The sequence below is a fragment of the Sardina pilchardus genome, chromosome 20 (assembly GCF_963854185.1).
Source record: "Sardina pilchardus chromosome 20, fSarPil1.1, whole genome shotgun sequence".
Lineage (NCBI taxonomy): Eukaryota > Metazoa > Chordata > Actinopteri > Clupeiformes > Clupeidae > Sardina > Sardina pilchardus.
In genome coordinates, this window is record NC_085013.1 from 16,529,173 (window position 1) to 16,551,481 (window position 22,309).

The 22,309-nt window shown below is 43.6% G+C and overlaps 1 protein-coding gene across 1 annotated transcript; it reads right to left on the bottom strand.

Moving 5' to 3' along the window:
- Positions 1-34: 34 nt before the first annotated feature.
- efr3ba (EFR3 homolog Ba (S. cerevisiae)) lies at positions 35-21,473 on the bottom strand. Its single transcript, XM_062523395.1, has 23 exons — positions 21,095-21,473; positions 17,429-17,505; positions 15,844-15,971; positions 15,213-15,363; positions 13,485-13,606; positions 12,996-13,142; positions 10,915-11,043; positions 9,937-10,015; positions 9,679-9,814; positions 9,309-9,467; positions 8,699-8,810; positions 7,502-7,553; positions 6,898-7,070; positions 6,508-6,583; positions 5,843-6,004; positions 5,497-5,622; positions 5,248-5,315; positions 4,249-4,376; positions 3,806-3,897; positions 3,385-3,433; positions 2,870-2,976; positions 2,516-2,565; positions 35-2,398 (listed from the first exon to the last, which is right to left on the bottom strand). Exons 1-23 carry the CDS (start codon positions 21,099-21,101, stop codon positions 2,299-2,301), a joined length of 2,430 nt encoding a protein of 809 aa, XP_062379379.1. The 5' UTR covers positions 21,102-21,473; the 3' UTR covers positions 35-2,298.
- Between the last annotated feature and the right edge of the window lie 836 nt (positions 21,474-22,309).

The following is a 22,309-nucleotide window of genomic DNA, read 5'->3' on the forward strand; positions in this document are numbered from 1 at the left end:
ACACACACACACACACACACACAGTAAGACTTAGTGTGATTTGATAAAATTATATCTTATTTATTTCTTTTATATTCACATATAATCTTTGCACCATTTCCATACAACATATTTACATCACTGATTTAGCACTTCAAAGGATGAAACATTTATACAAAGTCAACAGTTGTACCATTTTGAGATGAAAATGCCATAAACAGTGCTCTTTTCTGAGCACCTGTCAGACAAACACACACACACAAGAATGCTTTATCTGAGACAGCTAGCTCTTGAACTGAAGATGGTTTGTGCACAGTGAAAACATGCAGCAACTCAAAGGACGAAGTCTGCCACATACTTCAAAACATGAAAAGTTCATATCATAAATATTTTTTCATCATCAAAACCATTGCACAATTGCACAGTCTTGTCCATACTCCCGGCAAACAACACCGGAGAGAGAAAGAGAGAGCTGTGTTCTGTTAAGAGATGCTCTCTTCTTAAAAAAAATAGCACAGTTTGTTTTAGCAGCAGGATGGAAACAGAAGAGACTACGACTATTATGAGGTTGGGACAAAAGCGAGGCAGGCTTGTGGAAGGCAGCTATGAGAGCACTAACACTACAGCATACAGTATCAGACTTTACAGGACGACATCATGCAAAGAGCATAGATCTCACTGAGAGAGATGGAACACAAACAAGAGGAAAGTGCATATCAGTCAACAACAGCTGGGGTAGGAGCAACAGACAAACAAAAGGAAATAATACCACCTAAAAATAAGCTCACGACAACACACAACAAAGATGAGACAGGCAATCCAAGTAAGTACCATGGAATACAACAGTACAACACAAACATGAGGTTAAATATGAGGTACGACATTTTCAGACGATGCAAAAGGACTGAGAGCAACGACTTCATGTAACCGTTTGAATGATCACTTCATCTTTTGCAAGACCAACAGGCTACCTCTAGAAAACAAGAGGCAGTGGTATCACACACTGTGTCCTTATGCAGCAGCTCCACACAATCTACTCCAAGCATCTCCCCGAGCTAACAACCACTTAAAGCTCAAATCACCTTAAACTAAATGGCAGACAGATGACACATTCTACAATCATCATGTTCATCGCAGTTCACATGAGAGAAGTATCTTTGCTGAAATCCGTTTCCACTGACATGTTACTGTATGTTTTTCCACTCTTGAGATGAATAGTGTCTGTGTGTGAATTATAAGAAGCATGAGATGGAATATTGTTAATGTATATATCAGAGTATAGCAATCATCTAATGCTGATGACAAATATAGTACTTCACTGACAAAAAGAATTCCACGTTTCTTACAATAACATCAAAACGTAATTGAATAAACTTATTCAAATGAATCTTCAGATCTAATCCTGTAAAGGCATACCAATGATCTCTTGAGCTTTCTCTGAAGCTTTTCAGAAATAATCTTGCCAGTGTTTGTGTCCGCTCCTGATGGCTTCGAGCTAATTTCTTTCAGGGATTATTGCTTCTCGGTACAAAATTATTGCAGCATATTGACACGCCACATACTACACACACACATGCACTACAAGATATGTACTGTATAACACTTGCACGTGTCCCTACTATGAATCTCTAGTGAAACAGTTGACTTGATGAGACTATAAGAGAACACACCATTAACACACACGTGATGACTCTTCCTCATCATTCTTACATTCTTTGACAAAAGTTGAACGTCGACGTTTAAGGCAGTCTTCACTTTTTTGTACAAGTATGCCAATTAATAGCTTCCACCGAGTATCTTACACATATGGATATCCATACAAGTATTCTTGCACCTTACAAATAAAAGCAATGCACAAACAGACATTCCAAAGGGAGGCTACAGTGTGTAGCATTGAATACATTCAGCTACTTCAGTGCCTTTTTTTTTAAGGTAGACATGATGAGTTTGCACTCTGCACTGCCCCTGAACAACTAACATGATTGCACCCCAACAAACAAATAGAAGAAAACAACAAGCTCCTAATTGATTAGTGGCTTGTTCAGGAAATGCCTCTAAGTGATTCATAAATATAACTTCTTTTGAAGGGTTGTTGGATAATTCCCACGGAAATCCAGTTTCGTCGTAATCATCATCATCATCATCATCTAATCTATTATCTACATCATTTTCCCTCAAATGTTTTTATGATGACACACCTCCACACTCATTATCCTCTTCTTCTGATGTAGGTGACAGATGCAACACAAACAAACAAACAAACAAACAAACAAACAAACAAACAAACATAACGATGGGCTTCACAGACGTATGGCTCTCTCAGTAGACACAGAGGTCAGGAAACTTCATCTCGTAGACGGGTATGGAGCGGCTCTGTCCGTGTGCAGTAGACACCGTTCCTGAGGGGCTGGGGGGTGGCCTGGGGGGACGGAGGTACGGGGTTAGTCCAAACGAGAGCTCAATCAGGAAGACCCTGACGCAGATGTTTAGCACAACTGGCAAAAAGGTTAAAGCTACATGTGATGACGTTCCATACCTGATTGTGATTTCAAAGATCTGGTTGAGTTTACTCTGCAGCAGTGAGGCCTAAGAGGAAAACACCACTTAAAGTCATTCTGATCACCATCTTCAGCAGCAGCAGCATTTTCATTATCATCATCATCATCATCATCATCATGACTAACATTATTATCATCACTTTCCTCTTCCTCATCATCATTTCCATCACATCATTGTCACTTGCTCTCCCTTGCTTTTTAGAACGTTGTGGATTTGTATGCCTATTAATGTGGTTTGTGTATTCTTGCTTTCTGCTCTTTTATTGTGTAAAGCACTCTAGACAACAACAGGTTGTTCTAAGCTGCTACACAAATGCCATGACTTGACTCACCCTTGCACCACAGTGTGCGGCGATCTCCTCAAAGGGCGCCGTCTGGAAGCGCTCCACCACCAGCCTCCTCCGCTCCCTCTCCTGCTCCTCCATAGTCACACTGTCCACTGAGGGAGCACAGGGGACACATGCCATCAGCCAACACATACATACATGCCACATCGCTACCATTAGGAGATCCTGAGTCTTATTTCTGTGTTCTAAAAGTCCTGCCATTGGGTACAGGCATAGGTATCACCAGACAGTTCTATGAGTAGGCAAGTTCTCACCAAACTTGACAATGCTCTGTATTAGTAATGAGGAGCTGAACGTTCCATATGAACACAGTTAGTGTAGTCTAGTTAGTTTAGCAGTCTTAATGGGCAGCAGGACATTTCTTGCATGTCCAGCGCGACAGTTGATTAACAATTCTTAATCCTCAGAGCTTCAAACTCATAATATACTAATATAAAGTTAATATACTGGTCATATATGATTATATTTGTCAATGCAATCGATCGGTGATCAGTATTTACCAATAGCTTGCTTCAGCGTTTCAAAGGTGATCTGTTCAGTTGGAGTTTTCTGTGGGCACAGAGAAAAGAGCTTTCATGTGACTGCTGCAAAGCAAAGTTTAACCTGAATAGCTGGACCACACACCTGGAGGGCAGGCCTTGAACTGCTTCTTATAGGTATAAATAGCAAACTGAGGACAGTCAAGGGCCACGCACTCACTTCATATAGGACAGAAATTTGTTGACTACATTACTTTTTTCCCATTCAGTTACATTCAAGAATTCAAGACCTCACTGTCACTCATATGACCTAAAAGGAATTATTTGATTATCGTAGTTAGTAACTAAGCGGTGTGTTGTCTGTCTGTATGTCTGTCCATCTGTCTATTTGTCCATCTGTCTCTGTGTTGTGTGTGTTTCTGTGTCCGTGTGTCCGTCTCACCGGCTCTCTCTCTGGGCTGTGCCTGGAATCCATCTCCAGCTGGAGAGAGATGGTGTCCCCGATGCTCTTCCTCTTCGACAGCCTGTCCTCATCTGAAGGGAAGAGACACAACAACCACAGGACAACTCAGCCGCTGAGCCACACACGCGCATACAAACACGACATGACCTTTCTGTTGTGCGTCAGCTGTCTGTATTTGCAAGAAAACAGTTTCGCTTTGCAATTCATTCGAGCTAAAATCATTATTGATATTGTCCGATATATTATTTGTCTGATTGAACGCAACTGCACAGATCAAAATAAACCGAAAATAGCATTAGCAGCACCAAGGTCATTGGTCCACTCACCAGCCACTCAGTATATTTGACTCTTTTCAGTATAACGTCACTAGCCCCTGATGGAAGCATCTACATTAGGATTACAGGTAATCAGGAGGACCATACCTGTTATCTGTGGAATGTAAGGAGTGGCCAGCCTCTCTGTGTTGTAGCCGCTCCCGCCCAGCGTCTCGGCTATTTTGGACTGCAGGAAGACAACGTCTCCTTCAGGCTTCGGCAGGCTCTCTGGCAGTCTGAGAGGAAGAGAGAGAGAGAGAGAGGGAGAGAGAGAGACAGAGAAAGGAGTAGCAAGAGAGAGGGAGGAGAGAAAAGGAGACAGACACACACGCACATACACAGAGAGAGGGCGAGAGAGAGAAAGAGAGAGTGAGAAAGAAAGACAGACAGACACAGTACACAGCTGAGCCATCACAGCCTAGCATCATAAAACATTATTTTCAGATAACATCTTTAAAGTTGCATGAGGCAAGAGTGTCTGTAATGTACTTCCTGATCAGAGAGAGAGAGAGAGAGAGAGAGAGAGAGAGAGAGAGAGAGAGAGAGAGAAAAACCTCTCTGGAGCCAAACAGTGCCAAAGATCACAGGCTCTCTGGATCTCAGAATATTGTGAAATATTTCTTTTAAAAGCCTTCAGCAAAGCCAGGGAAAATTTCACCCCCTTACAAATGCTGCTCCATTGCTTCAGAGCTGGAGGCGCAAGAGAATAGAAGAAGAGAGAGAGAGAGAGATAAAGAAGCACATGGATCCTGTATGGATCATGGCAGGGATGAATCATTTTAAAGCATCTTTCATATAGACATTCATAGATGCCTCAGATACTTCACGGGAGTTTGAAAGAAGGTGGAAGGAGAAATGGACAGGTATTTGTTTGCTCTGCACTGCCTCAATAGAGAGTCGATTAGCAGCATGCAGGTAAGGTGGATGAAAGGCGGCTATTTAATATTGATCATCACAGGAAACTTGCGTCGCTATTTCAGCTTGTGCCAGTGCAAGTGCTTGGCTCACAATTGGTTTGAAAGTCCACTAAACTATGAGTCATCCGATAGAGAGAAAAACACGACATAAAAGAGAGGGGAAATGGATTCTATTGTAAGGGCAGCTGACCTTGGTTTCTCCAGGAATACATCCTCTGGCAGTAAGTAAGGGACCTCCTTCTGTCGAGCTTCAATCACCTGAAATGGAAATAAGGGAACACTGTTGCTTTTGCGTCCATTTTCAAAGAGATTGAGAGACATATTGATTGAGAGAGACGCTAAGCTGCGACCATTTCTAAAGTGACCGTTTACATTTCTTAGTGACCACCACTTCATGAGGATCTGAGTAATATCTGGAAAGGAGGAAAAGGTGTCCAACCTCGTGTACGTGCTGGCAAAAGGTGGGCACGGTGGTCAGCTGGCCGATGAGGTTCAGGTAGGCAGCCGAGAGGGCATGAATGGCACAGCGATTGTACACAGGTAGTGCCTCGTCGCCTGCCAAGTCCTGGGGAGAGAGAACCAAGGGCAGAGTGGTGGTGAGTTGGACAGAACTGACCCCCACACTCACCTCCTACTGTACCACACTGCCTGCCCCTCAGATAGAGCTGTCCCATGGATGGAGCGCCTCCAGTTCCAAAACGAAGGAAGATGTCCAACCCCCTTTAAGACCCCCACCCTCAGGCCTGGCTGTGCTAATCATGGGCGATGCCTAGCGGTGGCTGTACCTGCAGAGCCAGAGCCAGACGGATGAGGTCCACCACCACCTCCTCGTTGGCCAGCTCCGCAGAGAGGAGCGCCAGCAGGGAGAAGAGCGACTCAAAGTGGCGCTGGGTGCTGTTCTCCTCCTTACACACCAGGTAGATGTGGCGGTAGAGCCGCTGGGCGTTCTGTCAGGGCAGGAGAAGATGAGGGCCGAAAATGTTAATCTGAACAACAAGCCTGCAGTTTTGCAGTTCTTTGCTACTTGGGACAACAATGACTCTAGTATTATGACATATCATGGTCTCTGTAATATAGTCCTGTGCATTCCTAATTGTCTCTTTATTGCATTTGTATGTATTTTCACACATACGACAATCAAAAATGACAGGCAGAATGTGCAGGGATACTGTTACTGTTGCTCACTTTTTATCCCGCATAAAGTTATTACAAATAAAAGTTACATTTTGAACAAAGAGATATGAACTGCACAGCATGGAGACTAAGACACATACTTGGATTATACATTATTAACATACAGTAACAGTACTGCATGCTGAAGCATTACTCGAGTCCCTCTGGTACATTGCAATGCATTTCAACACAAGTCTTAAATATTTCATTGGATTAAGAATTCCTCATTTCATATGTTGTGCATGTGTGTCTCTATAAGTGTATAGGAAGACATTACCTTCTTCATGAAGAGATTGTCCTGCCGGGAGCATTTGTCCAACTTCAGTTTCAACACTGAGATATCTCTGATTATACTGAGAAACAAGAAGGTGGTGTCCAAGTTAATGGCATATTCATATTAATATCCTGAACTAGTGCACACTCACAGTGTACTCATGTTGTCCAATGTATTCCACTGGGAAATTATTCATATTTTTCAGACTGATTTAATGAACATGACAATGTAACTTGAGTTAATGTCTTTTGCACTTGTGTTAATGTTCTTTTCTTCCCTCTTCCCTCATAAATCTGTCATCTGGTTTTCAGATTATTGTTGACATGAATTAGTTTCTTTCACTGTTTGTTTGTTTGTTTGTTTAGGTTTCCTATCATTGCGGTGCAGCCTGACCTAATGGGGGAGAACTTGAGACGGTTGTCATGGCGATCGATGAGGCTGATGAGAATGTCCAGGACCAGCAGGCGGACCTCTGCGTCCTCCATCAGCGTGAAGGAGAGCAGCGGGTCCAGGAAAGACGTGGGCAGGGCCGTCAGCATGTTGGTGGTCTGGAACCCTACTGTCACCTGCAGGCAGACAGGGAGGGAGAGTGATGGAGAGAGAGAGAGAAAGAGAGAGAGAGAGGGAGGGAGAGAGGGTGATGGAGGGAGTGAGAGAGAGAGAGAGCGAGAGAGAGAGGGAGGGAAATCGACAGAGGGAGTGAGAGAAAGAGAGAGAGAGAGAGCGATGGAGGGAATGAGAGAAAGAGAGAGGGAGAGAGAGCGACAGAGGGCATGAGAGAGAGAGAGAGTGATGGAGATGGAGAGAGAGGGGGAGGGAGCGAGTGTCGGAGAGGGAGGGAGAGGTGAGAGGCCACCGAAACAGATGGAGAAGGGAGGATAGGTCTGTCACGTTACGTGTTTATGTTACCGTGTTGAGTCAAGCGTCTGTTATGCAGAGACAGAATGGCATTCAGAATTAGTCACATACTGTTAAGCCTTTAAGAATACTACTGCACCTGAACAAGGGACTTGAGCAGCATGACTTGAATCATGCGACTGCCCTCAAACCTGAAAGAGAAGAGATGAGAGGCACTCTGTTAGCCGGGTCTCTAACTGGCTCCCTAGGGCATGCAGAATGTGTCTCTTTTGCAGCAGACACTTGAAACTCTCCCACTTAGTGAAGCACAAAGCTCGTCATTTATTCATGAGATCAACAAACACACTGGCACACGCATCCAAAATGAACTGGGACACTAAATTGAAATGCAGACAGGGTAGTCTATGCAAGACAACAAATCCTGCATAAACGGGAACAGTTAATGGCCTCCCAAGACGTCATGTCAGCGAGGAAAATTAGGCTCTGATGGCTCATACAGCTTTTGAAACAGTCAAAATGAGTAGTTACTGTATGTCACATTGTCAATAATGTGTCCCAGTTCCATGCTTAAATGAAGCCATACATCATCACTATAGGGAAGGAATACTAGAACCACACATTATCAATAGTCTACTCCAGATGCCAAAACTAAAGTTATGTCCAGCCATATATCTGTCCCTCCATCTGATGCTAACCATGATCTGTAACCCAGAATATCGCTGACCAACAACTTCAGACCACTGATTCAACAACCTGAACATTGATTGTTCCACCCTAAGTATGTTGTACATACATACAATAGTTATTATCCTGAACTTAAGAGTAAGTGCATTAATAGCAGTAACATTACATGTACATGCACAACAGCACCCTAAACCAAAAGAACATACCGAACCTACAATTTCTCACCTCACCCAACAGAACTACTGTCTATCACTGTTTGAAATCAGAGAGACACTACATACAGTACATCATTATTCTAGTCCATGAATTAGTATACATTTCACACAAGCATATGTCCACAATCTACACAAGCATCTTGACTTGTTTATGCTACACATACAGTATATATCATTAAGCTTGGTTTGAAATGTATATGTCTAATCCATGGCGTGTACATCACATGCATACATAAGTATCGCTTGTCACATATATCATACTGTATGTATGCATGCAGATGTCTATTCTACATTCTCTATTCTCTGAAGCAGCCCGACAGACAGGTGGAGCCTAGGCCTCTATGCTATGGATCTAGTCTAGTCTAGTCGGCTCGGCTCGGCTCGGCTCGGCTCGGGGGAAGTACATGCACAGCGCTGCTCTCAGAGGGTTCTCCCACCCTGTGTTGGCCGAGCCCAGGGCTGGGTACATGCCCGGCACCGGGATCTTCCCCATGATGAACAGCATCACCTCCGAGCGCTGGTAGGTCGGGAGCGTGCTGGCAAATGAGCCTGTGGAGACACACACACACACACACACACACACACACACACACACACACACACACACACACACACACACACACACACACACACACACACACACACACACACACACACACACACACACACACACACACACAGGATATGCAATATATTAAAATAACAACAGAGAGTGAATCCATATTATTTGCAACAGTTTGTAGTAATATTACTAACTAATTCCACTAATTTCATGTATAGTATGCATTTATCATAATAACAATAAACTATGCTCTCATCATAATATAAATCAATGTCTTTACTTTTCAAATGATTTTAAATACCATCATGTTGCATTGTGCTAAAGTGTTATGCTCAATACCTACAGTAAACGATTCACCATGTGTCACCTGTGTCATCTATTAATGTGTACTACACAGTAATAAAAAGAACCCTTGAGCTGAAAGAGTTGTTGGTATTGATCACTCATGCACACACACACACACACACACACACACACACACACACCGATTGTCTTGATGACAGATTCCTGTAGCTGTCTCTCCTCGTGCTCTTTGATGATCTTGGTGCCGATGTTGCTGTAGTCGTAGGCGCCGGTGAGCTCATAGTCCACACTGAGCCGCAGCTGCTTCAGCAGGGTGTTGAACACCTCCAGCACCGTGGGCCCTGCACACAAGACACTGCATCACTGACATCCACACTACACTTACTAACACAGCACAATAGATCAACACATTAAAAGGGATCTACTGATGGTTAGGGCTCTAAAACCATGTTTTTTTTCTGCTCAGTTTCAAGGTCTGTTATTTCCCCATGTTGATGACAGGGTCCCAGAGATCCCTCTAATGGTGGGAACATGTACTGCAGCTTCCCCTACCTACGGAGCCACTGGCCTCGATCACTGCAGCCTCAGAGAGCACCTCCACTATCCCAGCACGCACTTTGGCCGAGCTTTTACTGTTCGCATCCAGGTGTCCAAGCAGCTGTTGTATCACCAGGTGAGAATGCTGGGACTGTGGGATATAATACAATCAATATAATATAATATAATATAATATGATATAATGCATTATAATTATGCATAATGCAACATAATATAAGTCTACTCTATGTAAATAGAATGTAATATTTGCACCTGAATGGAGTACATGATAATCTTGAAACAGCGCACTGCAAATGTTTTTCCCTCCCATAGAGAATGGTTATCCAGATGCCTTGAGATACAAATACATTTGTTGCCATCAGCATCAATCCATGTGATAACAAAAACAACAAAAGCAAAAACAAACTGCACTACAAAACTGAACTCCAAACTGAACTGAAACAACTGAAAGCTGATTTTTGGTTGGAGCAGTTTGTATCTTACAACAATGCTGCATGTCATTTCAACGTAAGTGCTAGGAGTGTAGGAGTCGATACTGTATTGATTTTCAACAACACAATATTATGGTTATGGTTATGGTGATTACGGGATTGGGCAGACACTCTTGTCCAAAGCAACATACAAATAAAACAATACAATTGTTCGATTTAACGGTTAATTTAAAATGTTGGTCAGACTAAGGAGAATAGCAATAATAAACAACAATATAAATTCAATCAATAGCTTGATGAAAATAAACAATGAAAATAAAGGAGAATATGAAATAAACAATAATGTCCATTAAATTGATAATATAATAATAACAACAATGGCATGGTAAATAATATATTGTTTTCTAAATAACAGTTATAATATACACAGTCTATATTCAAATGTTTATATACATAATTTGCTTGTTAGTTTTACATTTAAATGTAAGAATAAATCATTTAAATTGAAGAACTTTAAATTAAATTTTAAAACACAAAATACTGCAATATGACAATTTTGAAAAACACAATATACTGCACTATATCGAACCGTGAGCCATGTATTATGATTTACCACACTGTCAGATGTTTGCCAATGCATAGCCCTGCTATGTTCTAATGCATCTTTCTCACTGTTCCGGTCTAATCGCTGCACCGCTGGGTTCTATTCTTCCTCTTAAGGTATCTGCTGCCTCCTCAGTCCTCACTACGCATAGAGTGGATGTAAATGTGAATGCATGCGTCAGAGGCAGTGACTCACATGAGGACGGGCTTGACAGCGTTCTTGATGTTGCCGTAAGCAGCGCGGCCCAGCAGCTCCCTGAAGCAGCGCTCGGTCAGGTCCGCAGGACACTCCTTATCCTTGTCTGCATCCGGGGAGGGGGACTGACTGCAGAGGATACACACGCAAGAGGAGCAGAGCAGGGATACTGAGACTTCGCTATCTGGACCTGGTAAACCACATGATACTTCTTCTTCTTTTGTGAAACACATCAATTATACAAACATTCTCTATACACATTATGCACACACACACACACACACACTCACACACAGACAAACACACACGCGCGCACACGCACACACACACACACACACACACACACACACACACACACACACACACACACACACACACACACACACACACACACACACACACACACAAAGTTAAGGCCAAAGTAATACTATGCTGCTTTCTATCACCAACACATGGTTTCCCTAAGGGAGAATCATATTTTATAATTACCATTTTTCCGCCTTCCTACACTTTTCATCTTTCATCCAGTCCTTCTCTATGTTGTGCAAAGTCATCTATTTATAGTGGCATACAGTATGTATCACGCACTGCTAGGAGTCTGTGTTTGAGCTGCAAGATGCCATTTGGTCTAATCAGAAAATCTCTACTCAGCTCTCTCTCTCTCTCACACACACACACACACACACACTACAACATTCCCTCAATCAGACAGAGAATGACAGAGAGATGGAGAGGGAGAGAGCAAAATGAAGAGCAGATGTAAGAGTATGTTTGTAAGACAGGGGGGAGGAGGAGGGGCAGGAGGAGGAGAGGAGAATCTCTAGACATGTAATTCTTTAATATGGACTCCTTCACTGTGGACATATGCAATTAGCATACTGCTGACAGTAGCCTTTATGGCTCTGATAAGATTGCCCTGCTCTAACTTGTGCACTTGAGGCCTGCTTCATAGCATTACATTCTGTGCTAAGAGCATTCTCCACTAATTATGTCTGCATGAGTCATTCCACTATGCCTGTAATACACTTAGTAAATCCACAGTGCCCACTGCCCACTGTAGAGGCCAGTTATCAGTGAGGTGCTGTCTATGGCTGTTGTTCTATTTCAGTACAGCCACAGGGTCAGCCAAGGCATCATGGGTATGGGCTTTCATACTGTAGGACACCTCTGATATCACTTTATACAAAATCATTTGCACTTTAAATTACTGTAAGATATTATATGAATATATAATTTCCCAGCAGAATATAAATATCTTTATCATTATTACAGTCTTTGTGACTCACCATGAACATAGTGAACAAATCGGTGTATTATATTGTATTATTTCATCTAATATTTTAGCCTCTTGAGCTAAAGTGAGGGACTAATACACACATTGGTGGTAGGCTGATAGTGAGAAGATTGACCCAAGCAGGCTAGTGGCCACAGAGCAGCGCTTTAGCACATGGAGGACGTGCATGTGAACAGATGGGGCAATGGTTAAACACTCTCCTGAGGGTCCTGAACTCACCCAAACAAAATCCTAAGATTACCCGATTCGCCACAGCTACATGCAAGCTTGTGGTTTTATTATCCATATTATACTATGCCCACACAAAGACGCTAGATTCCCAGTGATAAATAGTGATGCTTCTCATATAAAATGATTGCATACAGGGTCATAACAAGGGCTGTCATACCCCTCCACACACACACACACACACACACACACACACACACACACACACACACACACACACACACACACACACACACACACACACACACACACACACACACACACACACACACACACACACACACACACACACACACACACACACAGAGAAACAATTTGTTTCATGATACAAAACGAGTGTCCATAATCCGACAAATGCTTGAAGTAGCTTTTGGTCTCTTTGATGGAATGGCAACTGATGACTAATAGTTCATGTTAGTATACATCTATCTATTAATCCTAACATAGTCAGACATGTTTGGGATATTTCTGCTGACCCCCCATGCCATCCCTCCATTTCGAGAGGCTTGCTCAGGTGTGTGACGTGGAGCAGCAGTGGAGGCCAAATCTCTGCCCTTACCTCTCCGTGGTCTGGTACTGCAGGTTGTAGAGCAGGGAGGGGACGATCTTGTCCATGTGCTGCGGGTCCCAGATGTTGGCCTGCAGCTCGTCGTTGACCGTCTTCCTCACCACCCCCTGCAGGCCTCGGATGCCCGCCATGCGAATCCTGACGGAGGGAAACCCACACGCACAGTGAGTCTGTGTTTAGTCGATTTCCCTCTCACACGTTCCTGCCGAACATGCCAGCCTGATGAGGCACTCGAGACTCATTTAGCACGTTCGGCGCTAATCAGGAGAGGAGTGTCAGCGGAAGCTGTAGAGTGCTAATGTGGAGCCTTAGGGGTGTGGTGTCGAGGGAGTGTGTGTGTGTGTGTGTGTGTCTGTGTGTGTGTGTGTGTGTGTGTGTGTGTGTGTGTGTGTGTGTGTGTGTGTGTGTGTGTGTGTGTGTGTGTTGTGTGTGTGTGTTGGGGGATGGGGGGTGAAAAACGTGTGAGGTGTGTTTCCTCACTTGGTGCGGATGTCGGGATCCTCGTAGCTGGAGTGACACATCTCGCTGAAGCGCGAGACAAAGAAGTCGTAGCTGCGGTGGTAGGAGGCTGTGTCTTCCTCGATGTTGGCGAACTTCACAAACTGAGAGAAGAGGCAGAGGGAAACATTCACCAGGATGTGTGGAAACAAGTGACAGGTACAATCAAAGCGTAAACAAACAAACAAACAGGAGGGGGGGGGGGGGGGGAGGGGCATGTGTCATATCTGTCGCAAGTGGATCAAAGCCTGCCTACACAGAGACCTGTGAGTCAGTCTATTTTGGAAAACTTTTTTTGTTTTTATTTTTTTTTTAAAACATCTTGGAGAGATGTTAACGTCCGTGACTAATGCGCTACACTCTACCACCGTGATATTTATCGGAAATGCAATTTAAGCCCTGGTCCTGGCTGTCCTAGATCTGCGAAAGTAATCTGTCGTTAATCTTTAAGCCTTCATATTTCTCTCTCTCTCTCTCTCTCTCTCTCTCTCTCTCTCACACTCACCCACTCTCTCTCTCTCTCTGTCTCTCTCTCTCTCTCTCAGGATCAGCCTTCCTGTCCATTTGGCCAGATGTGATGGCTCTGCAGAAAATGGACATATTTGCGCCAACACACAACTTTCTTGTGTTTCTGCAAGGGACGAGAAATGATGTGCCACCCACAAACACTGTCGACTCCTGTCAAAAATAACGCCCTATTGAAGAATGGGGGAAGAGGCATAAGCACAATAGATATGTCCTTTACTACTATGCATTACTGTGAGAGGGCTACTTTGTCATGTTTGTTTGTGCGAGCTGCCAGTCGTGGTGGGGTTGTAACAAGTGCAAATATTGAGTGTTGTTTGATAAGGCAGGCAGACTTTATGGAAGCAGGCTGTCACTAGCATTAAGGATATGGCCCCTGGGAAAACCCCTCCCCCTCCCAGAGAAATTCCCAACATCTGCTCAGAGACGCTGGAAATGGATTGGCTCGTGCCGTGATGACATGTCAGAGCGATGATGAGGCCTAATGCCGGCAATCTCTCTCTCTCTCTCTCTCTCTCTCTCTCTCTCTCTCTGATTTATTTTTCCTCTTTCCTTCTCACCACATCTTATCTTCTATCTCTCTCTGTCTCTTCCACTGTCAGACACACACACACACACATACACGCACACGCACACGCACACGCACACACACACACACACACACACACACACACATACATACACACACACACACACACACACACATCTCCAGCATACTAACACATACTGCTGATGCTGCAGCCACCCTGTTGCCATAGGGACACCATTGACAGCAATGGGAAGAGAGACATGATGTTTGCTCTTAGGTGGAGTGGCAATAATAAACCAGACAGAATGAGACACTGCTGGGAGCCTCTTCATGATGATCTTCCACTTGCTCTCGCCTCTCTCTGAACCAGCCTCTCTCTCAAATAATAACAGTATACAAAGACCAACACACTGGGATTCCTTTACATGTTTTCTCCATGCAATTGCTGGGCCTATGAACATCCCTGAGGTATCTACACAGAATCTGCATGTATTTCTTTGTAATAATCTCCTTTTAGCTCTGGACAATCAATTCGGGGTTTCAGAGCAGGATGACACATTCCAATGTACAGCATCCACATAAGGAGCTGTCACTAAGCCATGAACCTTGACGTGAACGGAATAATAAATAGACGACGGCTGGAGGCATCAACTCACAGAGTTTGTCCCCAGGATCTGCAGATTGGGCTTGTCGGCCTCCAGGAGTTTGCGCACCATGGTGAGGAAGCTCTCCACGAACAGGTTGATGCTCTGGCAGTGGCACGCCATCAGCAGCTGGTCCAGCGCCTCCATGGCAATGCACACATACCTGACACACACACACACACACACACACACACACACACACACACACACACACACACACACACACACACACACACATAATTATACATTCCTCTGTTTTGGTGGGTGAGGTGTAATGCTGTAACATATTTTTGCTAGTTCTCAGTTGTCAAAACATCATTTGAATAAAAGCGATTGACTTGGTGAAAAGAAGTCTTTCTACAAGTTCTACACTGGAATGTTGTCATTAAAACTAGTGTGAACACAGCCCATCCTGTCACACACTTACTTACTTATTGCATGTGTGCAAGGTTTTCCACAACGGCTGCCATTCTCTTTTACATTCAGCTGGCCAGCACTTTTTTCCATTGCAAAATGAGGCAGTTCATGAGGCAAGACACAGCCATCTGGAAAACCTCATTGGAAGATTTGACTTCCCTGTCGCACTGCACTCCGAATGTCACGTGTGTTGTTTACATGAGTTGTTTGTTAGTACACAACTCACCCATATCTGTGGCGGGCCACGTCTCGCGAGAGGCGCTCTGACAGGTACGCGCCAATGCGATCCAGTTTCTCCGGCGCAGAGAGGGCGTAAAATGTCAGCTTCTCCATGTTGGCTTTCACCAGCCCGTCCTGCACACAGTGACACGGAGTGGGGAAATGACCGAGCTGTTTATAGGCTTTCAGGAACAGCAAAGCCATTCATTTCCCTCAGTGAGACATATTTGTGATCCCTCCTTTAAAAGCATGTATGGAAGGCAGTGTGTGTCTGGACTGCTGCTGTTTTCCCCCACCCTGCTTTTTAGGAAGTGGCACAACGCGATTAAATAAAAGATCTATATACCACTTTGAGACTTAATTCCATTACATAACCCTGGTGTTGCCATAAATAGCCATCAGTGTGGCTGCTGGAAAAATATACTGTATGCTGGATTTCACTTCAGTTTTTCTAAGATGGAGGGCAATGACAGTCTAAAAACACTGGCTGCCTCCATATGACATTTACCAGACGGCTTTTCTGTTGCAAGAACAGCACACATCAACTGCATTTCAGCATGATATCATATAGGCCTCCATACGATAACATTCGGAACATTAACATAATATACATTATTTTTTGTGGTAACTGCACAAGCCACAGACAAACTTTTACATCATTCATTTAAAAAAAATAAATAAATAATTGCTTGGAGGCAGAGATATTTCCTTCTGATCATGTTTGTATAGTCACTGCATGCTAAACCTACTGTAAGGTCCACTAAATAAAATAAATGCAGATGTTATTTGTTACTGTATTGTGGCAGTCAACCTCTATTTAATTTCAGCTCATCAACATCCACTGAAATAATTCAGAGGTTTCCTAACATTGATTTTTTTTTTTTTTAGCATTGCAAGCCCTGAAGCAATACAGCAACTCAAAACAGGAGGCTCCAGCCACTGCTCTTCCATCGCATGCATGAAGTGATTCTCTGTGTGCAAGGCAGTTGACCTTTGACCAATATGTGCACACAGAACATCATCCCTAGAGTTGTGGAACATCCACCTATCTTGTTCTACTGTTGAGAGACAGGCAGGAGCCAGCTTTACAGGAGGATTATACTGTAGGTCAGTCTTATACACATGAGTAAATAAACAGTTTAAAGACCTAACCTGTGCAAACTTAAGTGTGTATTGTGAATGACCATGTTTGTCCCTAGGTCACCCAAGACAGGATGACGTGGAATCACCTATACCAGGTTACACATACACAACACAGTAGATTTATCAAGTGCATTGATTTTTTCAGGAGGAGTGCTCAATGATTCCTGTCCAAGGCTGATTTGAGGTTACTGCATGATGCAAAAGGATTCTCCTCTGGGTGCAAAGGCTCATATAGATCTCTCCATAATGGAAAACATTCAGCAAGAAGATTTAAGATGTCTTATGTGTGTGTAATAATTAAACCAGATAGTCTGTACATACTGTGATTTCAATGAAGATTTGAATGTGATCTCTAAATGCTGAGATGTAGTTCTGTGGAGTCTGACACAAAAAACCTTGTTGACATAGTGACTTATTTACTACCATTCCGGTCTTGTGGGCCCTCTTACCTCTGGATCCTCAGGGAAGATGTTGTCCACAAGTCTTTTGTACCGGGGTCGCAAGGCCCCACAACATCCACAAATACCTAAGATTGAGAAAACAATTAAAAGCAGTTGAAAGCCTATAGTTTAAAAGAAAAAGAACCACCCTCAAAGGAAACAGCTTCATCGTCATCATCATCATGATCCGTTTTGCTCATTTCCTGCGTCTCTGCATTGACTGTCTGTAGCCATAAGCACTTGTTGACTTAATTGATTAGCTTAGCTCGTTAAATGAATTGTAGTGAAATGCAGCCTGTGCCAAAGTGATTCAGTTTACAGAAAATGGCAATCACTTTTCCCTACTCTTTCACTGTGACTGCAGTTTCTGACACACACGCACGTCGCACACACACACACACACACACACACACACAAACGTATGTAAAGATAAAATAAAAACAACCAAGAAAACAAGTTCAAAGCAGCGTATGTACAGCGTGAATGATAATAAGCCTGGAAAATCGTTCTCTTTGCCAACTCATTCTGCCCACCACCGACAAATCAGCCCCTAGGAAGAAAACCTTGTTTGCTCTGACAAGCAGCCCTTGCACTAACTAGATCAACAACGCATTGGTGCCACCCCCACCTATGCTGACGCGTCAGAGACATGGCATCGTGCTCCTGAGGGGGTGAGATTTTAAGAATTAATGTGCCCATGATTAGGAGACCCAAAGATCAAACAGCATGGGCAAAAGAAAAGAAGAAGAAAAAAAGAGAGCAACCCTGAACAGCAATAATCTCATTATGCAAGCTGTTTGGCCATTCAAGCCACACGCGTAACACATACAGTATTAGCTCTAGTAGACACTAGCAAAATGTAAGATTTGGTGTTTTTTCTTATGATGGTTCATAATCTCATCTCATATCAGGCACAGAATAGCTTTTCAGAATCAGACCTCCACTATTTTTATTGCAATCAGACTACCGGACCAGCTATTAAACTATTCATGACTCATAAATCTTCCATGTCTTATCTTTTCTTTTTTTTCAGAAGGACACCTCCCAGGAGCCAGCCATGCAGGCGTTCTTCTGCCCTGCAATGATTCTTCTTCTGTGTCTCCAGCGAGCGAGGAGGCCACAGCGCGCTGCCGACTCCGAGAGAAGCGTGAGGCCGTGGGCGAGAAGCGCCAGTGAGTCACCCAAAGACGCGGCGGCAGCTTCTCGCTCGCCACTCTGCACTGGCTCTCTGTCTGTCTCTCTCCCTCGCCTGTGTCTGTGTGTGTGTGTGTGTGTGTGTGTGTGTGTGTGTGTGTGTGTGTGTGTGTGTGTGTGTGTGTGTGTGTGTGTGTGTGTGTGTGTGTGTGTGTGTGTGTGCGCGTGTGTGTGACAGAGCCTACCCCTAAGATAGACAGCAGACGCCACAGACTAAGAGATGGCAGCCGTTACAGATGCACGGTTTAGCCCACCTTCCTTCTCCTCCTCACCCACTACCTCCTCGGCCGTGAATTATCTATCACAGGCTGACGTCTTAAATCTCTCCTGCTGTCACTTGGACAGCCAACAGTCCTGGCTGTGGAAGACCACGTGTTTGTTCTAGGGACAGAGACAGGGGGGAGATACTGACTAGATGAACCCTGCTGATGAAAACTGAAATGGTACTGACAAGGAGAATATGGAGAATGTTTTTTCCTCTCCATCTCTCTGACTCTTCTCTCCATCCTCTCTGTCTTTCTCTCCTCTCTCTGTTTCTCTCTCTCTCACCCTCTCTCTCTCTCTCTCCTACTCCAGGTTAGTTCCTGCTGGCAGGCTTCCATGTTGACAACAGCATAAATACTGCGGCCAGAGGGCTGAGCTCCGTTTATGCCCCTCATAACTCTCTTTTCAGCGTGTACTCATTCACATCATGTGGGCCATAGAATTTGGCTGCAAAGGAAATGTTGCACCGGAGGGAGGCCAAGCATCAGGGTCCAAAAAACGTTGCAGCTTTGTGACTGCTCACAGAAGGAACGTTTAAATCACTGAAGCTCTCTTTATGTTTATTTTTTTAATGAATGGTGACATTACTGTCCCATTCAGCCCACCTGCATGGGCCCCAGGAAGACAGCGGTGCTGCTACATATACACAAACAATTAAATGTAGCGTTAGACTAAATAAACAGGCACTTGGGAGCCTGCATGGTTTTTTAGTCCCACAAAACATATATCACGTGCTGGTGCCATGATGAGCTATGCCTCTGATGCACGCATGCCACATCTGGGAACCGTTCAAAATGAGGCAATTGAAAGACATGACAAGAGGATTAGGCCTATGTTACAATGGCAAGCTGGGCTTCCCATTATTCCTGCCACGAAGTAAACAAAAGGAATGGAAACCCTGGACATGAGCCAACTTATTAGAGCACCGCTCAATACTACTACTTTGCTTACATAACACTGTGTGCATGTTCATTAAAGCAGTCCTGTGTAACTGCAATGGGAGGATCTCTTTTTCCAGGATACAACACTAAATATAGCCTGCAATCCCTTTGAAACAGATTTTTTTCCCCGAGAAGTCCAAGGTTGATGCAGTACATATAGCCTACTGTAGTTCTGAGGGCAGCTCATAGACTGTGCTTAGCATCTCCCTCTAAAGACAAGCCATGTTAGAGAAATGCAACCACACACCTGGCCAAGAGAAATGTCCAACAAGGAGCAGTGGCAGATACCCACCACAAAGATTTGCATCATGTGTTCCACAGGACGACTGTTGTTTGCATATTATACTGACTTTAATGGGTGTATTTTACGGATACACAACTGAATGTAATAACTAAAGCTGTAGCTTTAGCTCATACGCTTGATTTGATTTCATACAGTAAAAAAATATTTCATACCAAATAATTCAGAAACTGTGGATTCAGGCCGAATAACACAATAGTGCCTGATAGCCAACTAGAAGTTTGCTTAAGAGAGCTTTTCTGTTGTATGTTGTGACAGAGGAAACCAATTTTAAAAAGGAGTGATAGAGCTCCAAATTCTAAGCAGACTCAGAGCATGTTTTAATTACAGGATGAGTCTTGGCTTCACACCAGAAAGTGGATTAAATATGAAATCTTCTATCTCCTGGGGGTTGCCAGAAATAAGTTCTTTCTCGCTCAATCCCCCTGTGTGTGCAGCATTTCAAAGAGCAGGAAGTAACAACCGACAGTGTAAACAAATCTGGGGCCAGTCAAAGGCCATATATGTTGTCTGTCATCATACCAGCCTAATAACGTGCCTGATTGCAGACATACTGAACAACAATCTGCAACCACATTTTCCTAAATCATTATTTAAGATTATACATGAAAATGCAGTTGTGACAGGAAAGGAATTGGATGGGATCTTTTGCGCTGCTCTGTCAAAAACACTAGCCTTCCATGGAAACCACATAATTCCCCAAGCACAGCTAATGATAAAGATGCAATGAGGAGAGAAAACAGTCACTGGGGCTCAATACAGGGAAAACAACCACACCAATACACCACATCGCACTCACACACACACACACGCACACACACACACACGCACACACACACACACACACACACATACATACATACACACACACACACACATACACACACAGGTACGGACACCCACAGGCTGAATGTTCACTCTCACATTATGCACACACAATTGCCCTTGTACACAGTGCAGGGGAACTGTCCTTACCGTACATCGATGGAAACGCCGCTGATATTCCACCCCGCTGCTCTTAGCCTGAAGCCTTTTCTGTGTCAGAGCGATGCTCTCTGCCTCTCTCTCCCTCTCTCTCTCTCTCTCTCTCTCACACACACACACACATACACACTCACACACAACGCAAACAGTCACGTTCTCAACAGTACACACACTCACACACGGTGCATGTGACCAGACTCCATGACCTTGGATTTTCCCAATAGCGTGGCACCGCTTGGCTCAATCTCCCAGGAACAATGCTGGCTGCACACACACACACACACAGGTGCAAAAACATGCGCGCACATGCACGCTTGCCGCACTCTCACTCACCACACACACACATACACACACAGAGAGACTACACGCATTCCCGTCACAATCTCACACACACGCCCCCTACCCAGTCATGCGTAACAAAGACAGAGCGAGAGAGAAGGGGGGAGAGATGGGAGGGACGGCAGAATGAGTGTGTGAGTGGGTGCAGGAACCAGTGAGGGAGAGAGAGAGAAAAATAAGGGAAAGGAGAGAATCTACTGGTAAAACCAGACATCAGTCTTCTTTCTCTCCTCCCCCAACCCACCCCAGCCCTACTGTGGCAGCATCTCTATAGCACATCGCAGCATCCTACTGAAATCATTACAGTGCTATGGATTGACAGAGGGCTGTGGTGAAATTACATTATATTTAGTGATGCTTTATTTTACCCTGAATTTAATTTTACTGTGATGGATTACAGACTAGGCCGATAGAAAAAAAGCATTACAAATTCATTAGAATATTGCCTAAACAGAAAGGATATTCCCATGAATTAATGTTAATTTGATGTTATGTTTACTTAGATGAATATTTTAAATCAATAAATGAATGTTATCATGAGGTAAAGTTTACTTTTAAAATATGTGCAAATAAATTAATCAACCTTTTAAAATATTTTTTACATTTTTAAATCACATTTTTAAATCACATTTAGTAGCCTAGGAGCTTTAGTTGATGTAGAAAAGACTGTGTGGGGACTGCATGATCCTTGCCATGTGAACTGGCTCAGTGTTAATCTGGTTGTGGCACAAATCATAACACAAGAAAATCAAATCCCTCTGGACACAAACATTTACTTTGTTTTCATTAAGGCCTAGTCACACCAATCTTTTCGTAACACTGAAATTAATTAATTAACTTATTTCAATGTGTAGCCTATTTATTTTT

Excerpts from the sequence above, each read along its gene's own strand:
- efr3ba (XM_062523395.1), bottom strand. Across the intron at positions 5,316-5,496 it reads TTTGCCAGCACGTACACGAG|GTGATTGAAGCTCGACAGAA; the intron begins GTTGGACACCTT and ends TTTCCATTTCAG. Across the intron at positions 3,434-3,805 it reads ACAGCCCAGAGAGAGAGCCG|AAAACTCCAACTGAACAGAT; the intron begins GTGAGACGGACA and ends CTGTGCCCACAG.